This window comes from Fringilla coelebs (genome assembly GCF_963513975.1).
Source record: "Fringilla coelebs genome assembly, chromosome: 4".
In the NCBI taxonomy this organism is placed as follows: domain Eukaryota; kingdom Metazoa; phylum Chordata; class Aves; order Passeriformes; family Fringillidae; genus Fringilla; species Fringilla coelebs.
In genome coordinates, this window is record NC_140032.1 from 23,584,417 (window position 1) to 23,612,127 (window position 27,711).

The following is a 27,711-nucleotide window of genomic DNA, read 5'->3' on the forward strand; positions in this document are numbered from 1 at the left end:
CAAAGGCTGCACGAACGCAAAACTGTGGTCTGGGGGGGGTGGAAGGGGGAAGGGCTGAGGTTTTTTCCTTGTCACTTTTTAAGTTTCTTACCTTTTCGTTGCAGCTAAGAGGAATTAAATGCCAAGCACGTCATACAAAACCCCCAAGTCAATGCCCACCTCCGTTAGTTGTATCTCGACATCCGACGGTGCAAGTACACTTGATGCAGCCGCCTGTTCGTACTTCAGCGGCGGGGGCCGAACACCCCTGAGAACAGCAGCTCATTCATTTTGCGTGGCACTGAAGCACACCCTGCCAGCTCCCGCCGTGGGCCGGACTGTGCCCGCCTGTGCTGGCGGCTCCAGCTGGAGGGAGCGGAGCTCTCCGGGAAGGCCGGCTCCCTCACGCTGTGCCTGTGCCTGTGCCTGTGCCGGCCGCACAGCCCCGCCGCCGCTCCCCGACCGCCGCGCAGGGCTCTCCCCTCGCTGCCACGCATTGTGTTTCTAGCCAGTAAACTCCAAAGATTAATCTTTTGTGACAGAAGTAATCTTTCGGGGAAAGCTGAAGTGCACAGGGAGTCTGCCCCTCTCAATTTTCCAAAACCTCTGCAAAGCATTCACAGCATAGCCCTCTACTGAATGCAACAGAGAAAGAAAGTCTCCTTAAAAAGGCAACAAAGGTTTACAGCTAAATCCAAAAATTCAGACACAATAACAACTACATTTACTTCAATGAAATTACATCTGCTTATGCTGGAAGCGAGATTTATCCTTGAGTTGTAAAAACAAACACATCAAATAATTTGATTTTCCAGAACGGGCACATGCAGTAATCGTAAATCCAATTTAGAGGTGTTGCTTGCACTCAAGGTTCCTGGAGCACTAGTTTTTATCAAAACTCCCCATTAAATGTGCTCAATCAGCAGCAAAGAGCTGCTTCTGGCAGAGACTGCATTTAAAATGTATCAGGGCTTAAACCCCATAGCAGGTTATTCAGCTTTCACAGCTACCTGCAGCATTGCACATCACTTCTCAATGCAGGGGGAAGACAAACTCTGACCAAGGAACTACCCCAAGTTTGCAAGGACATGAGTCACCACCCTGCGAGTCACTCTTCTCCATCCAAGGGAATTTCTCCCTCAAATGTGCCAGCAGAGCTGTCTGCAGCATCATACTTGTTGTCTCCCAGGAAAATGAGCCAACATGAAAATGCCCACCAACAACTCTTTAAATTATCTGAGCCCAATCTGAGTGAAAGTAGAGCAAGGAACAAGACCATGGATATTTCCACCAGCAGAACTGAGAGGGTGAAAAGCAGTTAAGGACAATTTGCTGGCAGTCACTTCTTTCAGCCATACAGACGCATAAGGAGCAGGATGTTTCTTTCACCACCAAAATACACCCTGAGTCTAGCGGGATTCCTTCCTTCCTGCCTACCTTCCTGCCTTCCTTCCTATCATCAACAAGGTTGGCAGGACCAGTTATGCTCAAGCAACAACCTGTGCCTTCCCAAAATCTTTCCACTGATTTCCAGGGAGTAACAGGAGGGAATTTAATACACGAATCTGTTGATGCTTCCTAAGATAAAACAGTTCCTGCTCCTCCCTGCATGTGCTGAATGCCCAGTGCTAAGAAGAATTCAAAGCCATCTAATAATTTTTGCTTTGTCCAAGCAACTTCTCAAAAGTCTTGAAACAAGTGTGGAATTCACTTGTGGGGAAAGAAAGGGGCATTTTATGGACAAACAAAGTGCCACCTGAAACTGGTTAATTGGCTAAAACATAAACATATTACATTTATAATCTAGGTTCCAGTATGCATTCAGTGCAATTTCTTTACATTTGAAAATGAGGACCCAATTGATTTGATAACTATTAACTATTACAACAACCCTTTTCATTGCTGCTGTCCTTTTAGTCTTGGTAAGGAGAATACAAGAGGGTATGGTAGCCTTCCAGCTGGCCAAACAGCAGATCTCATGAGAACAATGTCAGACTTCTACTTAAAAGGCTTCTAAGGAGAGAAGCCAGATTTTGCCATTTTAATATGCTGGAACAGTTTGTGGGAGAGAACTGCTCTTCTCTGATCATCCTTCAGTACCAAGAGAGAAAAAGAGATTCAGCAAAACTTTATAAACCTGTGAAAAAAGTATAATTAAAACTAAATCTCAGTTTTCATTAGTTGGCTTTTCAAAAAGTGAACTGGGATTAAATTCTAATCCCGTGTAGGTTTTGATATTTTGTTAGATGCCACACTTACTGCCTGTCCACCTGTCAGTAATGATATGGCTAGATATAAATGTGTTTCAAGGAATAACTTGCCCTGGTTTCAGCATTTCATCTTCCCTTGCCCCACACCCTCTGTTCCTCCAAGTTTCTTACTTCTAGTTGAAATGTATGAAAAGGGCAAAGATTTACCTCTGCCAAGAGATATAGGAAAACCTCCTAGGGCTTGACCAGCAGGCAGTTTCTGAAAATGGAAAACAATCTGAGCCAAATCTCTTCCCATTTGTGCACAAACAATTTGCTTAGTAACTATAACTGTGTTGATGTGGCAAAACTTAGCTTTACCAATTCTCAATCACACCCAAAAACGTGAATTCAAACATGAATTTAAAATTTTAGTTAGAGCTTCAGGGTAATGGTGGTGGCATCTAGCTTTTGTTTTCTTCCAGTTTACTTGGACAAGTTTTATTCTGAAAATGAAAGGTGAAGCTCACACAGAAGTCTTCTTTCATGAACTGTAAAGAATAATCATCAATAAGCTTTGAGACCAGTCCTGGAAGTCACAGAACTCCCCACTGGATGCCAAGTTTGGCTGACAAGCTCTCCCTAGCAACAACTGCTACCAAAAACACAGTGAAAAAATTTCCAGGACAAGCACCACACTGAGTCCCATTTCCCACTGCCAGCCAGGCACTGCGAACTTACAGCCAAATCCCTTGGCAGGAAGGATCTTTGTACTGCAATTTACCTGCAGGCTGCAGAACAAATGAGCTTACAGCAGGTAATGGGTCAAATTGACACCAACAAAAACGTCACCAGCAGCCAGCCCTGGCAAGGTGAAAACAGCCCAGGAGAGCTCTCGGCTCATGAAGAGCTGAAAGAGTCAACTCCTGCACTGCCAAAAGTGCCAAATCAAGGTAGAAGGGGTGTTTTGGGGCATGCCAGGTGTATAAATGGCACCTTTGTTGTTCTAGGCTCTCCCAGCTATCTTGTGCTGCCCTCTCACAGGTCCACAGCTGGGGTCTGTTTCCCAGGCTGCTGTGTTCCTCACTGGGGATGAGGTTCAGCCAAGCTCATAATGAGGGAATGGGCATTTAACACTGTAAAGAATCTGGGCAGATCTCCATGCCCTTGGTAGCATGAGGTGCCCGGTTCTCTGGTTAAACTGACAGTGAACAGCAGGGCACCTGAGTGAAGGAAATTAGCTTATCCTCTAGACAGGGGTGGGATCACGCTCCCCTAAACTGATCAAATATTCCCACAGCATGGCCAGAATCTGTATCTCACAGTGAAATACCAAGCATCCCATCACACACAGCCCATGTAAGACTAGCCGAGCTGTAGATGGGCTGAAGATACAAAAACACTATCAGCATCTGAGATCCTCATACTCATCCTGAGCAAGGACTGGATCCAAGGGTTTCATGTACACAGAATTTTGAGGAAAAAAGAAAAATTTTATTATAGCAACATATTCATACTGTGAGGCCAAGAGTGTATTTTAGTCAGTCCTAGCAGCTGCATTCACACTGCTGGCTCACAGCTGTACCCTTGCAGTTCTGCACTTGAGGTAAAAGCCAGAGCAGGTTTGCATCCCAGCTCATGCTACTGCAGCACTCCAAAGCTCCACTTCTGCCCCACAGGAAGAGAAACAAATGCTTCCCACACTAGCCCTGCCTTTGCTATTCTGAAGCATCCATCCTATCCCTGACACAAAACACTCTGACACTTCCAGGAAACAAAAAAATTGTCCCTTTGGCAAACCGCAGAATACTACAATATTCTTTAGTCTTTAACAACCTAGAAACCTAAAACCTCCCCTCATCGTGATCATCTACTTCCATCACAAATTATCACACAGTAACAGCAGTGCCAATCTTCTAACTTATCTGAAATTTCCTATTATTTTCGAAAACAGGAGAGAAGATGAGAGGCAAGTGAGGAAACATTTCAGAAGGTTTAAATCTTGGATTCAGGAAAGTATATGCAAATCTCCATACACATCATAAAATGAATTTCCAAAATTCATGGGTGGATGAAGAAAATTTGAAATACTACCTTGAATCCTAAAGACTCCAAAATGACAAATTGAATATAGCATTTGTGAAAGCCTAAGTTGGCAATACTCCAGAAGAGCTTTGTCTTTTTTACATTAAGGCCCCTGGAGCCATGTATGTACTCCATAAATGAACAGAGGGCAAGAACAATTGCTCGGTTTGCTTGTCTAATCCATCTCATTATGTTCCTGATGGTGGCTGAGTAAAAGCAGAGATGAAAAGCTATTTCCCTAAATAAATACACAGAAGTGTCCTCCAAATAGAAAAAAAAAAAGGGAATCTTTCTTAGTAATTTATTTTCCTGTGGGGGTGGATACTATCAATCTTAAACACTCATACATTGCTGGAGATACATATACGAAGTTTCTTTAGGTTCTTCAGACACTGCAAAAAAGGAACAGGCAGAAAATAAACTTCTTAATCGATGAAGAAGGACTAATGAAACACAACTGCAAAGCAAATGCAGTTCAATTTGCCCTTAGCAAACTGAACTACACCTGTGGTAACTCTCCAAAGGAAGGAACTCCACTGCTCTAAGACTGTCTACCCAGGCGTGCCCTTCCAATCTGAGCTACTAAAAAATAATTCTGTAAGTACTCTACAGTGCCTCTTTCTGCATCTTGTTGGCAAATACAGCATCATTGCAAATACTGCTGTGCCAGTATGAGGTATCCCAGAACACAGGCAGGCTGACTTTCACAGGGTCTTGTCTGAAGGGGAAAAACTCACTTCACTCATGTTAAACATAGGATCAGGAGAATGTTATGTCAAATATTGAACACAGCCACCTTGCAGACCTTTAACTCTTTCATATTCTTTTAAACCATAGTGGGCTCCTTACTTTCCCCCCTGCTACTTTTTGCTTGTATGAGAACCTTAGTCCTACTAAAGAAATAACATTTACACCATCCTGATGCCCCCAGAGGTACTACATTGATTTTGCTGAGCAATATTCAGGTCTCAGAGGTCCACCTCTGTAAGTTATGGACTAACTCAACTCATGGGAAAGCTAATAAAAAACTTCCCATCAATCATAAGGGAATTTGGTCCAACTCAGGGCAAAAGTAAGTGTACATCCAGCCAACTTGGAAATTAATCAAGGTGGGGAGAGGGGAACTTCAAGCAATAAAATATTGAAATTTTAGAGATATTTGATGTCTATGTTTAATGCATTAATTCAGATTAGAAATTAAAAGCATTTTTATGGGATTAAGACAAACTGCATTTGTGTGAAGATGACTGTCATCAGAAGAGGTATAATGCACATGAATTTTTCAGTATCACTAGGCACAAATTTCTTTAAAAAAATACAGATGTTAATGTAACAATTTCTAAATACAAAACCAAGTCAGTCAGTAAATATATCCCTAAATTTTTAAGACACCTGAATTATCTGTTGACAAAACTGTTTTTATTTGCACAAATTAGTGTTTAATTTTTTCTAATCAATCTGCACATATCAAAGAGGCTTCAGCAGGCAATCTACCTCCATTCCTAGAGGCCAAATTGTGCTGAATGCCCCTGACAAAAAAAGGCCCTTTTTCCTGGTGGAGCCAGTGTTAGGAAAAAAGCCAACATACTATTCTCAGAATTAAAATCCTGAAGTGAAAATGCTTTCTAAATATATGGAATGGATAGGACAGTATATGCTACGATTTACATAAAAGTGCACTGCATATAAATATTTGAATTGCAATCATCTAGCAGCAAATGTGAAAAAGCATCCAGAGGTAGATGTGACACTTAAATAATTGAAGAGTTAAATTGATAGCAAGAGAATCCTCTTAGAGGCACATTTCAAATTATTATATAAGTGCAGGTAGCTGAGTTTGTGACTGTGCATAGAGAGGGACACAGGTCAAAGCCTGTACCTCATTTTACAATTGCATACAGCAAATACCAGAGGACATTCAGCGGTCTACAAATATGCAGACGTCACAAATCCTCTTGATATCAGGAAAACACTCAGGCGAAGATCAAAGGTGTTTTTATGTAGGTGGATATAAATATTTACACAGTAAAGGTGTATATAGAAACATCCTGCTTTCTCTCTAACCCACCAGTACAATACTGGTATAAGATGTTTGGACAGGAAGAGGAGTGACACAGGTCACTTTCTGTCTGTACTTTTGCTTTTTAATTTGCTACATTAAAAAGCTGTGAATCTCCCATATTTTATGAAAGAGCCTAACAATGAGATAATTGAATCAAATACTTCCTGCTGCACAAATATTTTTTCCTCTCAATTATTTTTTCTGAAATGATTTGCCCAGTAACAATTTTTATGAAGTCAAGGTTTTGCTTACAATAGAAAACAATAGGCAAAGTAATTACATGTCTTGCAAAAGGTTGACATTTTCAAGTGAACCACTACTCAACAGAAAAATGTTTTACTGCTCATGCAAACATAATACAATCAAGATTGCAGACAGCTTTATGAACTTTTAGCCAGCAAGGTGTTAGTAATTCTTGGCACAATTTTTCATAAAACATTGCTTTTGTCTCCAATGGCCTGTGCTTTCTTTGGCTTTTCTCTTCAAAAGAAAGGTTTTATATGTCCACCTTTGTACTAACTGAACAGGTTCAATATACTGTAGACTAACAAAGTGAAATCACTAGTGGACTAATTTGGTTTTCTCTCATCTGCTACAGAGACCTTAGACTAGAAAAGGTCCTGAGATGAGAACAAAAGAATACAAAAAAGTTGCTATTGAGTCTTTTTTGTTTTATTATGCTTTAAAGAAAAGTGTTATTTAATTATTTTACAGCCATTTATTCCATAGGTGGCTCCCTCTATGCACAGTCTCTATGTTGATATAGTCTCTGAGAGATGTGTAATTAGGAGTAACTTCAGCACTGCTGAAGATATAGGGGGTGAATGAAAGGCAGGCACTGGTTTGGGAAGGAAGTTGGTATTTTTTGTTTGCACAGCCTCCTTGGAGAGGAATCAACAGAAGGAGGATGCACCCAAGTGATGACCAGACAAAGTAAATAAGGTAAGTTTAAACCATCTTTGACAGTGAGGCAAGATCAAAGCTTCTCAGAGGGTGTTGAAATCTAGGAGGGTTGTAGAGAGTCTGGGAGGAAGATGGATGTTTTCAGGTGACAGGTACAGAGCTGGACAGCAGCTGCTTTTTGCATCACTTGCATCACTGTTTTGTCATGGAGCTGAAGCAGCAGTTACTTACAGAAATCCAGCCTGGACACAGCGTCTGCTTAATTAACTCAGAGAAAAATGATAGCTGCTTAAATTCATGGATTACTCTAGCTGTATCCTGAAGTGTTTGAGTTTAATAGCTGAAATAACAGGGAATGTGTGGAGATTTTCTAGCACAAATTTGTGTAAAGGCTTTAAGCCAGGGTCTCAGTCAATATGCCAGCTCATTAACTGACACAACCTGACTAGATCACAGTGCTTATTTGTAGTCCACGTCTAGATATATCATTTGTCTTAATGTTGAATACTGTTTTAACTGTTGAATAATTTCAAGTGCTATTTAAAATGGTTCAGGTTGGAGATCAGGAGGAATTTGTTCCCAGAAAGAGTGACTAGACATTGGAATAGACTGCCCAGGAAGGTGGTGGGGTAACCATCTTGGAGGTGTCCAAGACAGGACGTGGCACTTGGTGCCATGGTCTAGTTGACAGGGTTGTGATTGCTCTAAGGTTGGAATCCATGACCTCAGAGATCTTTTCCAACCTAATTGATTCTGCGTTTCTATGCAATAATTTTTCATCTCATTAGTGAGATTACTCAGAAAGGATATAAGGATGCTGCCTCAGTTGAAGCCACCAGCAACAGATGGTGCAAAACTACAGGTGTTTCAAATTAGATAATATTTCAAGTTAATACCAGCCTATTTCAATGCATCTGTGTCTTTCATGTTAAATCCCAAAGCTAAAATAAACCAGTTTAATGAATCAAAGTATGAATGCACACATGCAACGTTTTGCACCTACTTGACCACGTTTGCTTTAAAACACATCAATTCTGTAAGCTTGACTGGATTCCCCCTTTCACAGCTGTATTGTTTCATTACTCCCTCCTAGAACACACTGCACCTCCAAAGAATAATGTCAGAACTTATGGATATAAATGAGAAGTTTTGCATAAATAACTACCTAAACTATTTTTTAGTGAGAAGGGAAAATGCTACCAAAACACACAGAAAAGGATCCTTCAAATGCAGCTGGCTGAGGGAAGAAGAAAAAGCAAAAGATAACTGTAAAAACCCAGCTAAGAAGAGAGGTCAGAAAAGCCAGTAAAATCCTTTTCCTCCAGTGTAATCCTTCACCTATGCTCTATTTATGTGATTCCTTACAGTATGTTTTGTCCTTATTCCAAGGTTACAGGGACCGAAGGGAATAGGCAATATTGATTAATGGTGTTTTAGAGATTGAAGAGCTCAGCTGAAATTACACATTCTGTAAGAGGTGTTATCTTTTCAGAAGAGCAGGTGCAAACACCATTTCAGTTTTAATTTATTTTCTGCTTTTCTCGACCATGTTGCTAATGCAGAAAAGAAAGTTTATTATTCATTATCTTGTGCAGTTGGATAAGCTTCTCTCATAGAACTGAAGAAAACTCAGAGCACATTCAGTCATCACCTCAGAGGGAGGGCAATCCAAAAAAACTTAAACACCTTCCTGAGTGATACATCTAGAAGTCACTAAATCTGAATTTAGACACTTAATTTTCAAAGCCACTGAATGTGCAGCGATCCTACTGAAGTCAGTGGACAGCACAGGTGTTAAACACCTCTGAAACCCAGACATTTTTGTTAACCATGGAAAAAGCAAGACAGCATACTATTTTTAATTCCCCATATTCTGAGGAATTAGAGCCATAACTTTACATCATATTGTTCCCATTTGCCACAGATTTGTCCCATTTTTCTCTTATATCACCCCAAAAGTTTTCTCTTGTCCTAGTAGCTCCTGAGATAACAGAGCTCAGATAATTCATATTGTTGTCAGGACTCTTCTCTTTCAGCCTTAGAGGATTACATCCATCTGACCTGGGGCATCTATTCATTCAGTTGCCTGCTCTCCCCTTCTGAGGCAGCTTGAGACTCATCATGTGTGCATCCATTGTTCCACTTTCTTCAAGGCCCTGTCTGCCTTTCTCCCCTTTCTGCATCTCAGCTTCATTTTATTCCTATGTCTAGGCAGCAGAAGAACAGAAGCAGTTCAGAGAAGCAGGGCAATGGACATCCCCACCTGATAAAATGGGGCAGAGGAAGGAGTACAACACATTCACATCATCCAGTCAGAGTGTCTGTGGTCAGAAAACTTTAATATCAGACAATGTGCCTCTCCCAAAAGCAACCAGGCTCCCTCCTCTGCCTGTCAGGAAAACACACAAACTATACATTGAAAACAAACCTGCTCCACGTGGTGACAAAGCTAGTGGATGAAGAGACATGCTGTGTGCTCTGTCCAACACACCAGCTGCCCACCCCATCCAGTTCCATATTCAGACCCATCAAAGATGTCTCCTGAATTCACCAGCAGCCCTCCTTGCCAGCTGGCCACAGACTATTTCAGCTGCTCTTGTATGAAGTCACCAGGAGAGAAGAGACTGTAATCTTTCAGGCAGTTTAAAGTCCTTTAGATTTTTTAAAACCGGAGGTGGGCTTCGGACTGGTGTAAGAGCAATGAAGATAAAGGAGGATTCAGGGAAATGTGCTAACGGAATCTCATTTACAAAACTGATGAGCCATTGCCTTTTCTCTCTTCCTTGTTAGTGAACTGCTCAGAAAGCAAAGGGCATGCACCAGCAGTCCAGGAGGAGAGACAAACCCCAGCCTGAGCAATGATTAATGTACAGTTGTGCAGCTCAGAAGTGAGAACAGCCTTTTTACAGCCTCAGTGGATCCTGAGGCTGTAAACACGCCTTTAATGATGAGGAGAAAAACATGGCATGCATGGCTTGTTAAGAAGCAAACACAGCACTGACAATTATTCACTGATACAGCTGTGACACCTCCATGTGACAATGACCTTAGTGATCTTGAAATCAAACTATTTATGCAACTGCAAGGAGTGTTCTTATTTACAAATAATACTAAATGAATCATCATGACTTTTCAGAACAGCAGGAGAGCAAGACTGTACAAAGGACACTGGTTTTTGACTTTTAAAAATCACAAGGTATCACCGAGTCTGCCAAAGGACTTGGCATACAGGACTTGTCCTGTATACAGGACATTTATTTTCTTTTAATGCCCATATATACATATCACACATAGGAGCTCAGTGTACACATACATGCATACCCACCAATTTTTGGGAATCTGCTTTTGTACATGGTTTTATCAAGGCCTTCCAGGCCTTTTAAAATCAAACATATTTTACTGACTGATCAATTGAAAACAAGGGATGAAACACAAAATCACCACACAGCCCAAGTTAACCGAATGAGGAAGCCTTTGCTACCCCAGGATTGTTAAATAAGAAACTCCAAAGGTCAGGATAATAGTGGAACCTAGGAGAGAGTGATTACAGTCTCCTAGAAAACACTTCTGCCTGAGGTGAGATAGCAGCCACATCCTCAGATTAAACTTTCATCAGCAGATCTCTGTGTTTCATCAATCTTTCATTATGGCAGAGCTTAGAAAATCATCTGCTCATGTGTCATTAGAAAAGCTCTTCATCTTCCAAAACGGAAACAAATTAGTACAAATAAATTAGTACAAGCAAAATAGTTAAATGGAGGGCCTGCAGACCATTTTGGGGTTCAAATTGATCAAAATACATTTCTACACTATTTTAAAATTTAAATGCCACCTTTCACAACAAATCCAATATGTTTTATTATACAGGTTCTTGGACTAGAAAATATAACTAACTAACAAAATGCAACAACTTCTGGAAGAATTTCCCACCAGAAGCTGGGATTTCATCAACTTCATGAACACTTAATCCACCTAAGCAGCAATGTGATCCCTAGCTTTTTTTTTCTGGTGGTGGCAAACCCATGATCAGGGAAAGCTGCTTTTGCAGTCAGTGAATGGCTTTGGTATTTCTCACCTCAGCAGCAACAGGTGATTTTACCAGGATGAATGCAAGCACTGTGGGCTAATGTACACATGAAAAGAGTTGCAGTGCAGTTTCCAGCTCAACAATATGGTTTTCTCAGCTTGTGTTGTCCTTTTTGTTTTGTCTCAAAATGTTTTTTCTTGTGTGTTAGTGCTTCTTCAGGAAATGCTACATCTTTTATGCTGCCCTGAACATCTCTACACCCAAAACATATTGTACATCTGATTATGCACTCATAAGTTTGTTCTTTCTGCTTGTCATTTTGATTTTCTGTTATTTAACATCACATGCAGTATGAATTTACTTACAACAATAATAGCTACACTACTTTTCCTACAATCTTATTTTTTAAAATGTGCCAATAAAATATTAATCAAATTAAATTTCAAAAGGAGTGAGCTCCAGTCCTGAAAGTCATTCTGGACACAAAATTTCTGTAAAAGCACCTATCAAAATTCAGGGTGACCTGTGCACACACAGCCTTTCCCAACTCCTGCCCTATTGATAGCATCTAGGAGAGTCTGCTATTGCCTCCCACCCCCAGACACATTTCACCAAAAGCACACAATGTCATTGGTGCCACATGCTTGCAAAAGGTACATTTCTCTTAAATGTTTCCTAAAAACATCCATGACCAGTTCTGTCTTTAGGAAAAGCAGGTACCCAGCTTGAAGAAATATGATACATTATCTTCTTTTATAAAGAACATAATAGAATGATTTTATTTCACAAAAGAGTGCAAGCATTTGGGAAAAGAACTGTAAATGGTTAAAAAAAAAAAAAAAGAAGATCAAAGCTGGCATCTTTTACTTTGTAAAGCTGCATCACATTTAGGTGCCCCTTAAAACGCTCTATTTATTTCCTGACTGAAGCAAGGTACTACAAAAACTGACTTGAAGGGAAATGTGTAATGCACCCATTTTCTAATGCAAACAAAGAACTCCAATGGTTTATTCATTAGGAGTTAAAACCTTTTTACTTCCCAGCATTTCAAACTGGATTTGCCCCTTTTAGACCTCTCAAAAATCTGTACCAATGGAAGTGAAAACCAGTTAACTCATGCTCAATTAACTATCAGTCATTTATAAGAGTAAAAAAATTAATAACCTTTAGTCACCTAAAAAATTAATCACCTTCCCTTTTAGAAATTTAGCCATTGGTAATCAGAATCTTTGAGACAGATAAAACAAGTTTCAGAAAATCTTTTACTGAGAAAGATTCTTCATGTTTGAAATTACATTTCCTATTGAAAGTTAGAGACAAAAACCCCCATACCCTGACTATTGCAAATATCTTGACAATCACAGAAGGGTTTGGGTTGGAAGGGACCTCAAAGATCATCTAGCTCCAACTCCCCTGCCTTAGGCAGGGACACTTTTCACTAGACCAGGTTGCTTAGAGCTCCATCCAGCCTGACCTTGAACCTTTCCGGGGATCGGCACCCACAGCTTCTCTGGGTAACCTGTTCCAGTGCCTCACCACCCTCACAGGAAAGAACTTCTTCCTGAGATAGAATCTAAATCTTTTTCAGTTTGAAACCATTCTCCCTTGACCTGTCACTACATGCCCTTGTAAATTGTCTCACCCCTTCTTTCCTGTAAGCTCTCTTTCAGGTACTGAAAGGTCACAATTAGATCACCTTGAAGCTTTTTCTTTCCCAGGCTGAACAATCCCAGGTCTCAGCCTTTCCTCATAGGGGAGGTGCTCCATCTCTCTAATCATCTTGGTGGCCCTCCTCTAACAGGTCCATGTCCTTCCTGTGCTGGGCCCCCAGATCTGGCTGCAGCACTGCAGGTGGGCTCTCACCAGAGCAGAGCAGAGGGGCAGAATCCCCTCCCTCCCCTGCTGCCCACGGGGCTCTGGATGCAGCCCAGGACACCTTTGGCTCTCTGGGCTGTGAGTGCCCATGGCTGGGTCATGTCCAGCCTCTCACCCACCAGCATCACGAATCCTCCCTGGCAGGGCTGCTCTGGATCTGTTCATCCCCCAGCCCCTGTTGATACTGGGGGTTGTCCTGACCCAGATGCAGCACCCTTGTTAAACCTCATGAGATTCCCATGTCCTCACTTTTCAAGCCTATCCAGGTCCCTTTGGATGGCATCCTATCCATCAGAAATGTCAACTACTCCACTCAGCTTGGTGTCATCAGCAAATTTGCTGAGGGTGTATTTGATCCCTTCATCTGTGTCATTACTGAAGATATTAAGTAACACTGGCCCCAGTGCAGATCCCTGAAGGGCACCACTTATCACTGATGTCCATTGGGACTCTGAGCCATTGACCTCTGGCTGCAACTATTCAACCACTTTCATATCCATCCAACAGTCCACTCATCAAATCCATCTCTCTCCAATTGAGAAAGAAGAATGTAGTGGGAGACTGTGTCAAAGGCCTTTCAGATAAATGACATCAGCAACACTTCCCTTGTCCAGTGATGTGGTTGTTCCATCACAGCTAGTATTGGCTATGCAGGACTTACCTGACCATTATCAAACATGGACACAAAAAGCAGAAGCTTGCTAGTGTTACTGAGTCCTTACCATCCTTGTGTCAGGTTGGGTACTGTGCTAAGATCCTGGACTTTCTTGATGTGAATGACAATGTTTTCACTACAGCAAAATGCCCAATCAGACTGGGAAGCAGCTCACTGTCCTGCTCCAAAGAAGTCACTTTCACAACCCTGTTTCCACAGCAGTATTACATGACAAACAAGAATGCTACCAAGAGATCAGCCAAGAAGGAAAGACTGCCTCTGGGGCAGAAAGGCCTTTAGCACACACTCGTGGTGTATGGTTTAGAGCACACAAGGAACAACTTCAGCTCACAGGCAGGATATTTCAGGGACAAATCTCAGTTTTCTGCAACATCCTTGGGGATTTTCTTACGTCAAGAACTAGAAGTAATAGTAATGACTAAACCCATTCCTTTTCCTTCAGTCCAGCTTTTTTCTCCATCATATTAAGTACCTCAAGAAAGTATAAACACACACAGTCAGAGCATTGGTAGTACATTTAGTTGGACCAGCAGGAAGACATGCTTTCACATGGGCAGGAGAAACATACTACGAAGCATATTTGAAAACATGCTTTTATACCAAAAGTACTACATAGATCTGAAACAAATCAATGTTACATGTGCAGTTTTATGCACCTGAGTTAATCTGAAAGGCTTGTTCAATGCTGGCTTAACAAAACAGCATGCAAGCGATACACTACGAAAAGCAGAGAGTTTAAAAAGTAACACCAGCAACAAAAAGAAGAATTTACCCACCTTCTCACAGGCCCTGGGACAGAGTCATGTGCACTGTGCATTAGCAGACTGAAATAGCACCAGGGCAGACAAGCAGAGTGAACACTCACCGCCCGTTGTCACGGCCCACGCCCCAGACTCTGATGCTCACGATGGGCTGCGCGTGCAGAACCGTGCGGTCCATGGGATCAATCAGGTTCAGCATGTCATTCTCCAGAATGAGGTACATGTCTTTGCCCTGCAGTGCCAGAAAAAGTACAATTACACAGTGCATCACCCTCTCAAACTGGCTGGGCTCAAGGTGTTACATCTGTGCTGTTCAGACTAGCTTCATCTTTACTCAAAGTTTTGGGTTGTTTCAAGAGCAAATGAAAAAAACTTCATATGTTTCTGGTGTGAAAAAGATCTAAGATGCTACCTTGCTATTATATTTTTAAACAATCCCAATCACAAAAAGCTTTGATGTCTTTTAAATACAACTCGTTCACACCCAAACTACTGAGTTATTCAACAAGCTATGTGTTCATCTGTTTTTCAGTAAATTCTTCCAAATATATGAGAAACCACAGTCTGTACTCATAGTAAAAGTTTATAGCAAAACCTGTACTTTTGAGGCAGAGTTCCTTCCTTCAAAGTGTTTTGATTCCATAAAATTTAACCAATGGATTATGGGAACAGACAGCAATTTGTACATGTCAAGGGATTTACTCTTTGAAGAAAGATTAAAGGGGAAAACCCAGCATTAAAACCTGAATGTGAATTTTACTAGTGAGTGCAGAATCTTGGAGCCAGAACTTCTCCCCAATTCTTTTGGCATGTAAGAACAAGGATAATGCTTTTTTCTCTTGCAGGAAACAAACTTAGAGAAAATTCTCCTTTTGATGCTAATTCACAAATGTTTATCTTTCTCCTCTTGACAGCATTTGTAATAGGTCTGCTGCCTCTTCTAGCACATGTAATATCCCTCTTCTTGGAGGCTGTACACATACTCTTCAGACCATGAGCTCCCACAGAAATGATCCTGGACCTATTGCTGAGCAGTAAGACAAGCTGCTCCTGATCAGAAAGTGGAAGCTATCAGCTAAATAAATACAGAGTAATTTGTTTCTTCTCTTTTGTTCCAGAATCTATACATGAACAGAAAGAATAGAAAGGGTCTGAATCCCTACTGACTAATGTTTCAAAACTGACCTTTTTCTTCACCTCAGTGACAAAGAAACCCTTTTCCTACTTGGTTACAGTGGCTGAAGCCTTTATGATGTCTACTTTTGTGTCTGTGTAAGAAATACATTCTTGTGAGTCTGTGAGGGCCTTCTGCCACTGTTTGTAGGGAAGGCAGCAAGGGGCAGGCACTGCCCACGTCCTCTCCCAACCCCAGATCTCCTAACAGGGATTCCAAGGGAAGCTGTGACACAGAGCTGGCACTGCAATTACCAAGAGGGATGTGGGAGACACAGGTGACACCTGGTATGAGCAAAGCCAACACAAGCAATTTTGCCTGATGGAAAAAGCACATCTGTGGCTGAGATGCAAGGCTGGATATATAGGCTGCCCCTAGAGAAGCAGAACAGATGTAGCTGTGATAGTCATGCAAAAAATGGGGTAAACCAGCAGCACTGAGATGTTAGTGGCAGACAGAAAAAGAAACATCATGAAGAAAATAAGGGAGAAATTTGCTTGGAGGTCAGAAGCAGTAAACAAATTGTGTGAAGAATGCTACCAAGTGTCACAAAGATTGCTTTTTGGACCCATTTTATACTCATATATTTGTTCCCGAAGAAAATTATTACAAGAAGGAAAAATATGTTATTCGTGCAAAATACACTGGGATTAGAGTAACAAAACAGAATCCAAATTAGCTGGAAAAAAATTGGAGAATGGGCAGATAAGCAACATAAGTCACAGGAAATGATCCTTGCAATGCTCAAGGGATCACTTGTCTGCAGCCAGAAGCAATATATTTTGCTAAATTTTTGTTGCCTTATTATACAAAAGCTATTTTAGAGATGAAAGCACTGCATAGGTCAAAAAGAAATTATTTAGACAAGCTAGGAGCTTGAAGATAGGCTTTAATGCTTCAGACTGCTGAAGAGCTGCAGAGATCTGATGGTTTGAGATGAGGAAGATCCATGGAGGGAAAGTGAATAAAGGAAAGAGAGGCTCAATCCCAGCAGTTTTTCTGGAAGTGTTACAGGCTGCAGTATATAGGTCAATGGCAAGAAGATATCTTTTTCATGTAAGTGAAATGGTAATGTACAGAAATGTAATTCATGGCAAAAGAGCAATACAAACAGATGAACAGTGCTTTTCTGTTTAGATTTTACAGAACAGTAGAAGTTCCAAATTTATAGGTAATTTCTTTTGGATCAAAGGGCATGAAATCCCACAATAAAGCCACTAACAAAGCTTCTACAGGGTCAGGATTTTACCCAGGGGGTGGGAGGTTTTGTGGTTTGTTTTGCAGTTTTTTAAATCATGAAAACTTGGGGCTAGTCCTAACCCCCATTTCACTTTCATTACATTCTAGCTAAAGTAAATCTTTAAGCAATCTTAAAATTCTTACGTGTAGTCATTTAGCTCCATAATAGATTCCTGCCGTAATTGCTCCATTTGAAGCATCAGTGATGGAGTATAATTTTTTCAGATTCCTTTCTAAGACATGCCTCTTCTAATCACTCTTGAAGCCTTACATTGCAGGCAGAAAAATGTGGTTGGATGTAATGAACTCTTTTAAAATCAGGAAGACAATTTACTTCAGGAGCCACCTATTCCAGCACAGTGTCTCTATTGTTTTGTCAGGCTGATTATTTTTCTTAATTTTAACATCCATTCAAGAGAACCAAAACTTTTAACCAGCTTAGCTTGAAAACCTGCAAGGATTTCCAACAAAGAATAAGGGGACTGACAGAGAGATATAGAAGAAATGTGAACACTAACTCTTAAAACAAATCATGAGGGTTCAAAGTAAACAATGTATTTCAAGGTGATCAAAGTGCTGCTATCTGAAATATGGATGAGATTACACACATGTAAAGATACCGAGGCTTTTTTGATCCTGGGGTCAGCAGTAAGTCCAAAGCCTATGACTGACACATCTCTAATTGTTTGTCTAGCTATATTATCAAAAGAAAACTGTTCACAGGTGTAAGAAAGAAAGAAAAACAATATTGTCTTGTTCATTTATATGTAATATATATTTCTTACATATAAAAATCCTTCTGAAATTATTTTAAATAGATAGAACACCATATATGTGCTCCTTTACACATAATTTTAATTTTTAAGGGCACTTTCTCTCAGTTGCTCCCCCAGAGCATCTTGGTATTGCTGTGGTCATAGATGGTGAACTGGAGCCACAGACTGCAACAATAGCTTGGGAGACTGAATGTTATTTTTCCTGAAATTTTTACTGAAATGTAGACAAGCCTTTCTTTTGATTTCTTTTTTTGTTTGTTTGTTTGTTTTTTGGGTTTTTTTTGTGTTTTTTTTTTTTTTTTTTTGTTTTTGTTTGGCAGTGCCATTTCTCTTAGAAAAGAAATCTCTTCTCTTAGAAGCTACAACATTCACTCTTTTGTCAGTTTTGTATTCAGCTCCTGTGTGGCCAATCCACATTAGTGTAACCCTTCTGAAAATATGTCAGGAGAGAGGTAGAAAATGAGATTTGGCAGAAGTTTAGGTTGGTCCAGGAACAATCAAATAACAAAGATGTTTTACTGTGGCTTTGTCTCCTATGTCCTCTGTATGTCCCACCTTTTCCCTTCTTGTTACACTTACTGACCCCTCAACATCTACCACTTCCTCCTCCATCCCCAGCACACCTGGGGACAGATGAATACCTGACAATATTTTCTACATCACAAAACCTAAAGCTCCCTTCAATTTTCCTTGAGTTCCCACAGTAACCCTCTCTTTCAGAGCCAACTCAGAAAGAAGCAGAGAGCAACTGTGGCTCAGAAAGTGAAGGCACACTGACCCTTCAGCAAACCAGGAAGAGGAAAGCTGGGCTCTCTCTTTTTTCCTCAGTGTGTGAGAATCTGGCATCCTTCAAAACTGGGTGACACTGGTGCAGAGATTCAAGAGTTATTGGAGAGGAGCCAACAGACAGACTGATGACATATAATTAATTTCCTTCTGAAACACTGATAAAATAATCATTGTAAGATAAACCATCTGTCCATCAGTTCCAATCTTCTCATACATTTCAGAACCACAATCCTGCCAGTGTGGGTTTCCTTAAAGCCCTCTGTCATTATGAAACCTTTGAAAACGTTGTTACAAAGCATCACTTTCAGACCTCTGGTCAAGAAGAAGACATACACGGAATTTCAACAGTTTGCCCTGTGTGTCCCCAGCACTGCCACTGCAGTACTGCTAGTACAGGTGTGTACTAGCACAGATGTAACATGAAAGTGAGCTTTTTGGGGCATCTGCTGTCCTGAGCAGTTTGGAACAAAAAAGTCAACATTTTCCCTGAACCCTTTTATATATTTGGCAGTGCCAGGCTGAGGTAGTGAAGTCCCAAACACAGAACATGGAAGTAGTTGCCTACAGAATTGTTCCTTTGAGATGTTTTATCATGTGAGAGGGATGTTCCAAAAGGAGGAGAACTTCACTCTGTTCTTACCTCTCCCCAAATGCCAACAGTGTCTCTGATGTCATTTTTACAGTAAGAGAGCTGTCTGATGCAATTGTTCACAGCAACACTGCTCTTTCCAGGAGCCAGATCTTCTTCTGCCATTTCTACCCAGCCCAGAGATCGCACAGCGAAGCACTAGAAATAAATCAAAAACCATCTGTCATACAACAGCAACTAGGCAGTTAATGCTAAAGGTCTCCATCTAGAATGGGGAAAAAAAATTAAGGCCTTGTAGATGGGCTTACACTCAAAGATAAGTAAATGAAAATATAATTTCTGAATGGCAAGGTGAAAACATTCAAAGGAAAAAAGAAGAATGCATGACTTGTTATGAAAGGTGTCTGTGGAGGTAACAGCAATGCCTTCCAATAAAACAATTTTGTTAACATAAAGGAGCAAACAAGGGAGCAGTAAATATTAGGATACGCACAAATACAAAAACAACAAAGGAAAAAACACAACTATAGATAAAGCAGAATTGAAATTTTAGCTAAAATCTAGAGCTATAATTAAAAAGAAAAAAAACACTACTGGATTATGTTATGTTCCTGTGAGACAGCCACTCTCTGGCTTTTAACCAGAAAATTTTTGTGGATTACAGCAATCACTTCTACAGTAAGTTTACCTAAAGTAGCAAACAATTTCAAAGCTAAGAAGATGATAAGCTATCATAAGAGGAAAGCAGGCTTTTTCTAGAAGAAATTCAAAATTACCTTTAAATTAAAACACTCTAATTATACATTTGTTAGCAGAAAGATGTTTAGCCAACCAGGACACTCAGTTGGCAGAACAAGTCAAGGCAACATTATTTTGCCCATATGGTATTTTTTTGCAAACAAAACAAAATGGAAGAAATTGAATGGCACCATCTCTACCCTATACCTACTAAAGTAAAGAATAAAAAGTGTTTATTCTGAAAAAACACCAAAACCTGCTCATTTGCTCTCTGGCATTATGGTGGGAGAAATACAGCCCTCACACTAAGTCAATAGGAGTTTGTCTATGAGACCAAGACTTCTTCCAGAGAAGGTTACAGGTGTTTCACTCTGAACTACAGCAGTGGGCTCAACAGGCTGGTTGTTGAGCAGCCACACCAAATGCTTCAGATGGTCCCTAAAGGGTCAGCAATAGCAGGCCAACACTCATGGCTGAGTGCTGCTGCCTTGTGCCACACAGCTTTCCTTGCTGTCAGCAGCATCCTGCGGGTCCCTGGGAAAGCAGAGTGTGATCCTGGGAGCTGCAGGAAGGAAGGCAGTGCTGGGACTGCTGGGAGCCCTGCTGCCTCCAGCAGCACACTGCCACACAGGCACACAGCCCAGCAGCTGCAGCTACCAATGCTGCAGCTACCAATCCTCCCCAAGATGCAGTCAGTAAATCAGCCTCAGAGCTCAAAAGCCGAGTCTTCACTCGCCACCTTCTCAAACGTGCTGAGAAGTCAGTGAGCTGATCAAGCTCACACACCATCACTGGTGTGTGCTTTGGGAACAGCTGCCCTCAAAAAAAACCCTACCCCAGAACACCAAGGTATTTGAAACATGCATAATGTGTCAACTTTGGCACACTAAGGAAGGAATAAAATTCACCAGTGGATAAAAAGATTAATGAATTTCTCCCTCCCTTTAAAACTTCTCCTTCAGCCTTCTTTCAGTTTGCACAATGCACTCCAGGCTCACTCCACCAAGCAGGAAGCCCAGGTGAAGAGCCTGCTTCATGATACCCTGGTACCCACTCCAGCAAGCCACTAATGCTGCATCTCATCTCAGGTATCAGACAGCAAATACACTCTGCAATTGCATAAAACCCTTTAGTGAGTGTAGGTAAAAATCCTTTCATGCCTCCAGCTTTTTGTGGATTTTTTTTTCTTTTTTTTTGCTTTGCAAAGAAGGAATTAACATGCAAATTCTCCCACACTGCTGCTTCCTGACCCAGCTCTGCTGGAAACCCACCAAAGTGCTGACTTTCAGTTCTGAAGGGCCATGAAGGAGAAGGTGAAAGAGGAGACAAAGGAGGGGTCAATACTCAGGGGTGCTCTTCACTTCAGGGCTACACAAGATACTCAAACCTCCCATTTTTTTAGCAATTATTAAGGTGGTCTAATCTTAAGATTGCAGAATTGTTTCAGGCACATTTGATGCTCATGAATTTTGCTAAAAGGGCTGCTATACTCACTGGGGTATTAAATATTTATCTTTGCAAGCTTTAAAAATACTGATTCTACTGTACCAGAAGAAAGGGGTTTTTTATAAGCATTTAAATATTAAATTGAATGGCAGAATACTAGCAAAGAGAAACATTTTCTAAATCACAAGAGAGGTGAAGAACTACAATACAATAAGCATACTGTTTCCTTGTTGCTCTTTACATCTCAACCACTTCTGCAATTTGTTAGCCACTTTCTGAAGACAAGGATAAATATGGAATCACAGAATGCTTTGGGTTGGAAGAGACCTTAAAGATTGTTTAGGTCCAATCCCCTGTTGTGGGCAGGGACACCTTACCAGACCAAATTGCTCAGAGGTCCATCCAACCTATGCAGTCCTTGCACTGAACAGAGTGTACCATAAGAAGGCCAAAAATGATGAAAGACTATCAATTGAACTTGACAGCAGCTAAATCTCTATTAGTAAGGATGGTGAACTGTTTTGCTTTTTTTTCCTGGCCTTTCTTTATTCTATGTTTGAAATTCTCTGGTGGCAGCATCCATGGTATTTATGCAGCCCACTGCCAAAACAGTAAATTGAGCAGAACACAACACTCTTGCCTACCCCACATATTGCCCTCCATGTGAAGGACCTGGCTTTTTTCCCTGCTTCTATTCCCTCTTGGTGCTTCCAAGTGAGGTAGGCATGAGAAAGCCCTTGGCTTCTGGCACCTGACAAGCTTTTTTCACAAGAAGCCCTTACCATAACCCAAATAAAATGCTTTAGAACAGCTTCAGAAAACAAACTGATTTCCCAAAAACTGCAAACAAAAATCTCTCAATAAACCCTAAAAAGACTAAACATTCTACTCACAAGGCAATGCATGTACCTGAGTATATATATATATATAAAAGTATCTTTCTTTTGCTCAAAATATACCTAAAGGCAAAAAACTTTGTATTTTGTGGTTAAGTGAATGCATGTGCTGATGTGGCTCAGTAGCCATGGCTGACCCTCATGCAGATCTTCAGAACTAGAAAACAGGAGGACCCAGTAACATGTGACACACACCAGGGTCCACTGAGCATCAGTAGAGCACAAGTATATAAATACACAAATATATAAATACACAAGTATATAAATACACAAATGTGAAGTATATAAATACACAAATGTGGAGTGGGAGAGAGGTGGAAGTCTGAGCATGCCTGCATGTCTGTCAGCAGCTGGATTGTCAGAGATCCACTTCATGTTTCATTGTAGGTTGCTTTTTTCCTCTTTCATTATTTGACTTAGAGGTTCTCTTCCCTTTAAAACAAAAGAGCACAAAACCCAGCAGAAACAAACCACCTAGTGTGCGCAGTCAGACAGGACCTAATTTTTACACCATGGCCAGCTGAGTCAGGTGTGACAGCAGAACTGCTTAGAACTCTAACACATTAACACAGCATCATGGTCCCCTGCCTCCCACCAATGACACTGACAAACCAAGAGACAAAGTACTTCCCCTGACCCCAAAGAGCTTTGATAATGCACTCTACTGTCTTCTGCAACTAACACCTAGAGGCAAAGCAAACCAGGCTAAAAAACAGAGTACAGCTTTTCTTCATTAAGAGTCTATGAGCTCATTCCTGGCAATGCCAATTTGTTATGCAGCTCTTCTCAAGGCTTAGAGATAATTAGTGGCAATTAATAATTATTGGCCAGTCATAATTTCACAGTAATCCCAATGTCAACTTTTGTCTTACAGTAGCCTATCGAATTTATTTTCTCTCTTAGAGAAAGTTTTCTGTGCCTGGTCAGGCTGTCTGCTTGCCCCCTGACTCTTTTCAAGAGCTGGCAAAGAAAAACAGATTTGAAGAAAAACAAAAGAAGTTGATAAATACAGGAGGCTGAAAGATACTTAGGAATGGTATATTGGGCAAACATTGCTGTGTGGGATTGGGAAGATCAAAGATACTACCACAGACACTGCATGGCCGAGAGAAGTGAATGAAAAAATGTCACTTAAACCACGGTAAGTCAATAACCTTGTATTTTTATCTTGACTGGACACTTCACATTCCCTGCCTGGCTACACAGGACATTGTACAAAGAAGTTACACACGAGGAAAAAAATCCACCTTATCATATACTAGCCCAAGAAAAGACAGATGAACAAAAATGAACACACAGCTATTGCTGCTTGGTTTTATGGTTCTGGGGAACCTATGTTTGAATAGTTGCAAGTCCAATTAATGTTTCAGGGTTAATGATTTGTAACCTAAGAACCAAACTCATAAATGCTGTCATCTGAACTCTGTATAGAGCTGCAAACCTCTCTTGCAGTGCAGTTCTGATCCAAAATATTTCCTAAAGCTGGGGAACTTTAGGATTGAAGAAATGAACAAACCACAGATCACACATTTGATCTTTGGCATTGCAAAGCCTTCACCACAGGGCAGGGTCCTGCTCTGCAGCAGCTTTCCCAAGAGGAGCTCTGGAAGGAGCTTTGGCAGGGACAGAGAACTGTGACAAAGCTCTAACCATAAGCAAATGCACACTCTAGCTGTTGCCTCATGCAGTGCTAAGCATGAAGCATTAAAGAAAATAAAAATAAAATAATTGAGAAAGACAAAGCAAATACAATCCCCTACTAAAAAGAGGACAAGAGATCAAGTGCACATGACTGATGGCAGAGTACTGTTGGAAGCTGGATGGATCATAAAGGTGTGGATAGAAAAGATCCCACAACAGGGTGAAAGTGAATTACAACATCAGTTTGAGAACAACAACTAATGTACATTAGCAGACCACAGACAGATTGCTTTTCACATTACACAGCTGTTGGCAGCCACTATGAACACATCTGCATTAAGAGTATGTTTGCCTTGATGCTTTAAATATGTGCTACTTGTTTCTTCTCTACTCACAAGGCCACAGAACTTGGTTGTGAGTAGTTTCCCTTTGTTTCCTTTTATATTTTTCCTTTTTAAGGGTTATATCTGCCTGCAGATACGTAAATCACTACAATATTTAATAAGGCCTTTTATCACAGACCACTGAGCAGGTCTGTGCCTGAGACACAGCATGTAGGTCACATAATTAACCATTTATTATGCAGCCAACATAACCTCTGAAATTTCACTTGCATTTTCTTTGATAGTTTGAAAATAAAAAAAAAACATTATCATATTATTTTATTCTTTGGAAGCATAACATAACATCTTTCTATTCTGAGGAAGTAGTATATTCCAGTTTATTTGCCTGCTACACAGCAAGAAAGATTACATTGATTTCAGATGAAAACACTAGAGAAGATCAAAGACAGAGTAACAAGACAATAAAAAGAACTTATGCAATTAATGAACAAGCACTTTCATTTAATTGACATGAAGAGACTGCAGTGCATCTACTTTTTCAAAGAAATATTCACAGATGTCACATGAAAGTTCTTGGCTACAAAAAATTCAAAATGCTTAATCAAAAACATACTAATAAGACTTCTCAACATTTCCAGCTTACTGTAGCAGTTCATCTTGTATTACTTGAATTACTGAAAATGCAAATGAAATACAAAAATAAGGACAGAAGTATTCAGGTCACAGCAGAATTCAGAAACCACTAATAAATGCTAATTGAGGCAGATGATTATAAACTAAACTCCACTAAAATTAAATACGGGGACTTTACAACTACTATAAAATCACCTTAATAATACATTACTTCTTTAGAGGATGTCAGTATCCAATTTTCTGCTCTCACAGTCCCTTACTCATTCTCCAGGCCACTACAGTCTCATTTTTCCAGACCTGCAGACTTCAATGAGTAGGATGACAAAAGTTCCTCTCTTGTTTTGAGCTCAATACTTCTGTCTCAGTGGTTCCCCCTGGCTTACAGCCAGAGGTCAAACCTGCTCTACCAAGGCTAGAAAACGCTGCAGGAACATTGTGCTGGTTCAAGGTTTTTTAAAATCCAGTCATTTGAGCAAAAAATAGAATGGACACCACCATTCTCTAACAGCCCCTTTAAATCATCTTATTCTTTTCTCTAGTCTTCTCAGTAAGAAGAGGTTTTCACTTTAGATGCTTTACAGATACCTTGATTTCAGATCCTAAAGGGATGGGTTTATGCACTTTGTTTTGAGCTAAGGGTGGCTTGGGCTTCATTTTAGTACAGTGAAATAAAATCTGTGCTTCCTCATTTAAGAAAAGACAGTCATATTTTTCACTAGAAACTAATAAAGGATGTTCAAATTCAGGTCTATCTTGCAGAGTAACTGAACTGCTAGGATAATTCAAGCAGATTTTGCTGTTCTGTGATACACAAACATGACCCCAGCAAACACACACATATGCTTGTCAGTAGAGACAAGCCCTGCAGGAGTTTACGGAGCATAAAGAATGTGTGCACTCATTTCTTTAGAACTAATGCTCTGCACTTGTTAACTTTAACCTTAAATGCTGTATTTTCCCAATGTAGCCTCTTTTTTAGGCTGAAAGACATATAAGTGCTTCTAATGCCACCAGCAGTACTTTATTTAGTACTGTGGTGCATAATTTCAAAGGGAATATGCATGACATCCAAATTTTAAAAGAAACAAAAATCCCTGAAGAGCTCCCAACCTTTAAGTGAACTCTTGACCTTATGGATCAATGGAGAAAAATCTTCCAGCTTCACTAAAGTCAGAATTTAATGTCTCCTTAGAAGCAACATTATTACAAGTAATTTGATTTCTGCAGAAATTATGTTTACAACAGGATCCAAAGTCAATGAAGTTAAATCACTATTGATCAATTCCCACTTTTTGAAAAGACTCAAATAAACATGAATCCAGAGCCCAGAAGTCTTGAGCCCTGGTGGACCCCCACACTTGAGGACACATTTACTGTCATGCTGTCTCCTTGAAGCACCACAGAGTCATCATCTCCAAACATATGGAATAATGCATAATGTACAACATGGCACTATGATGCACATATGCTTCCTATATATGAGGCACATCTCATGCTTTCACAGCTCTTAAGAGATAAATATTATCCCTTTTCTCTTGGATGAAATGCAGAGAATTTTGACAAGGAAAATGTCTCATTTTTTAAAGAAAAATTTACAAGTAGAAGTAAAAATAAATACACATGCTGGCTAGAGCCAGACTATCTAAATATTGCTCTGTCATTCAAAACAATATTCCATTTTAATTGATTTGTAAATGAACTTCCTCCATAATTGCACCTTTCAGCTAGTCCACAATGGACAAATAACTCACCAAGTTTGTATCATGCTGGTTTCATAACATGTATGTGCAATATATAACAGAAATAAATACATATATTTATATATACACATAAATACAAACAGCAGTTTTTTCCATTAAACATCTATGCCATGGAATGGTAAACACTGTAACATTTCAAACTAGAACAAGCTGTTTCCCTGAGCTGCCCTAAACTGGCAAGGTAATGTAAATAATTGAAGAGAAGTACAAAAAAATCTGTCAGTTCATTTTGTAGCAATAGACATTCAAGAGGCAATTCACAGTCAACAGGCCATTCCAGAGCTGAAGCTGACAGAGGCTTCATAGATTGTTCTAGAGGTGAAATGGTTGGTCTCAAGTGGGGAGCATGAAGGGCTGCAAGCTGGGATTTCCTCTGCACTGTACCAGCAAAGCTGCTGGTGAGCTGACAGGGAGGTGTGCCAGCAATACCAGCCCAGGCTGTGCTGAACTGGGAGCTGCTTGCTGACAGAATCCACTGGTCTGCAGAATGGCCACAGAAACTTTTTGCCTGTGACACGAGTATGACAAGCTGCTGCTTCTCCCAGTTTCTGTCCATTCCTGAGGGTTCCTTCAACAATCCCACCCTAAGTACTGCTAGCCCATGAAAAGTATACTGTGTGGCACCATAAAACAGTGAATAAACTGTGATTAAAAACTACTAAAATAAGCAACATAAAAATATTAGAAAGTGAAGATTCTCCTTCAAAAAAAAAATTTGCTTAGATAGCAGCCTGGAGTTTTCTGTGTTCTACTGAACCACCACAGTTTGTTATATGGTTGTACACAGCAAGATGCTGTACACAGAATCCAGCCAAGAAAAACTGGACTGTGCACCTCCATGAGAAAAATACTGAAGATGATACTGGCGCTTTGAACCAAGTGAAGCAATAGAAACTGCCACCATGGAAGAAATAATATCATTTAAAAAAAATTAAAATAGGTATATTCATGTCTTCTCAAATGTAGCCAGCACTTCCTAGTAACCCATTGCTGAGAGGCCACAGCAGCACTTTTGGTGTTCCACAGCTGCAGTTCCAGAGGCAAGGCTCCCTCCAGCGTCACCTCACCTGACTGGCAACCAGGGAAGCTGCCTCCCCACAAGGACAGTGGTGACGGGCATGCACCCAAA

At 40.4% G+C, this 27,711-nt stretch overlaps 1 protein-coding gene across 8 annotated transcripts in view; it reads right to left on the reverse strand.

Annotated features, from left to right (window-relative positions):
• The window catches only part of APBB2 (amyloid beta precursor protein binding family B member 2), a 161,947-nt gene that overhangs the window by 26,281 nt on the left and 107,955 nt on the right, over nucleotides 1-27,711 (reverse strand). For all 8 annotated transcript variants that reach the window (XM_084204888.1, XM_084204894.1, XM_084204890.1 and 5 more), the window contains 2 exons: nucleotides 19,176-19,322; nucleotides 14,662-14,789 (listed from right to left, as the gene is read on the reverse strand). In XM_084204888.1, the coding sequence (XP_084061014.1) occupies nucleotides 14,662-14,789; nucleotides 19,176-19,322 (275 nt within the window). The remainder of the gene's footprint in view (nucleotides 1-14,661; nucleotides 14,790-19,175; nucleotides 19,323-27,711) is intronic.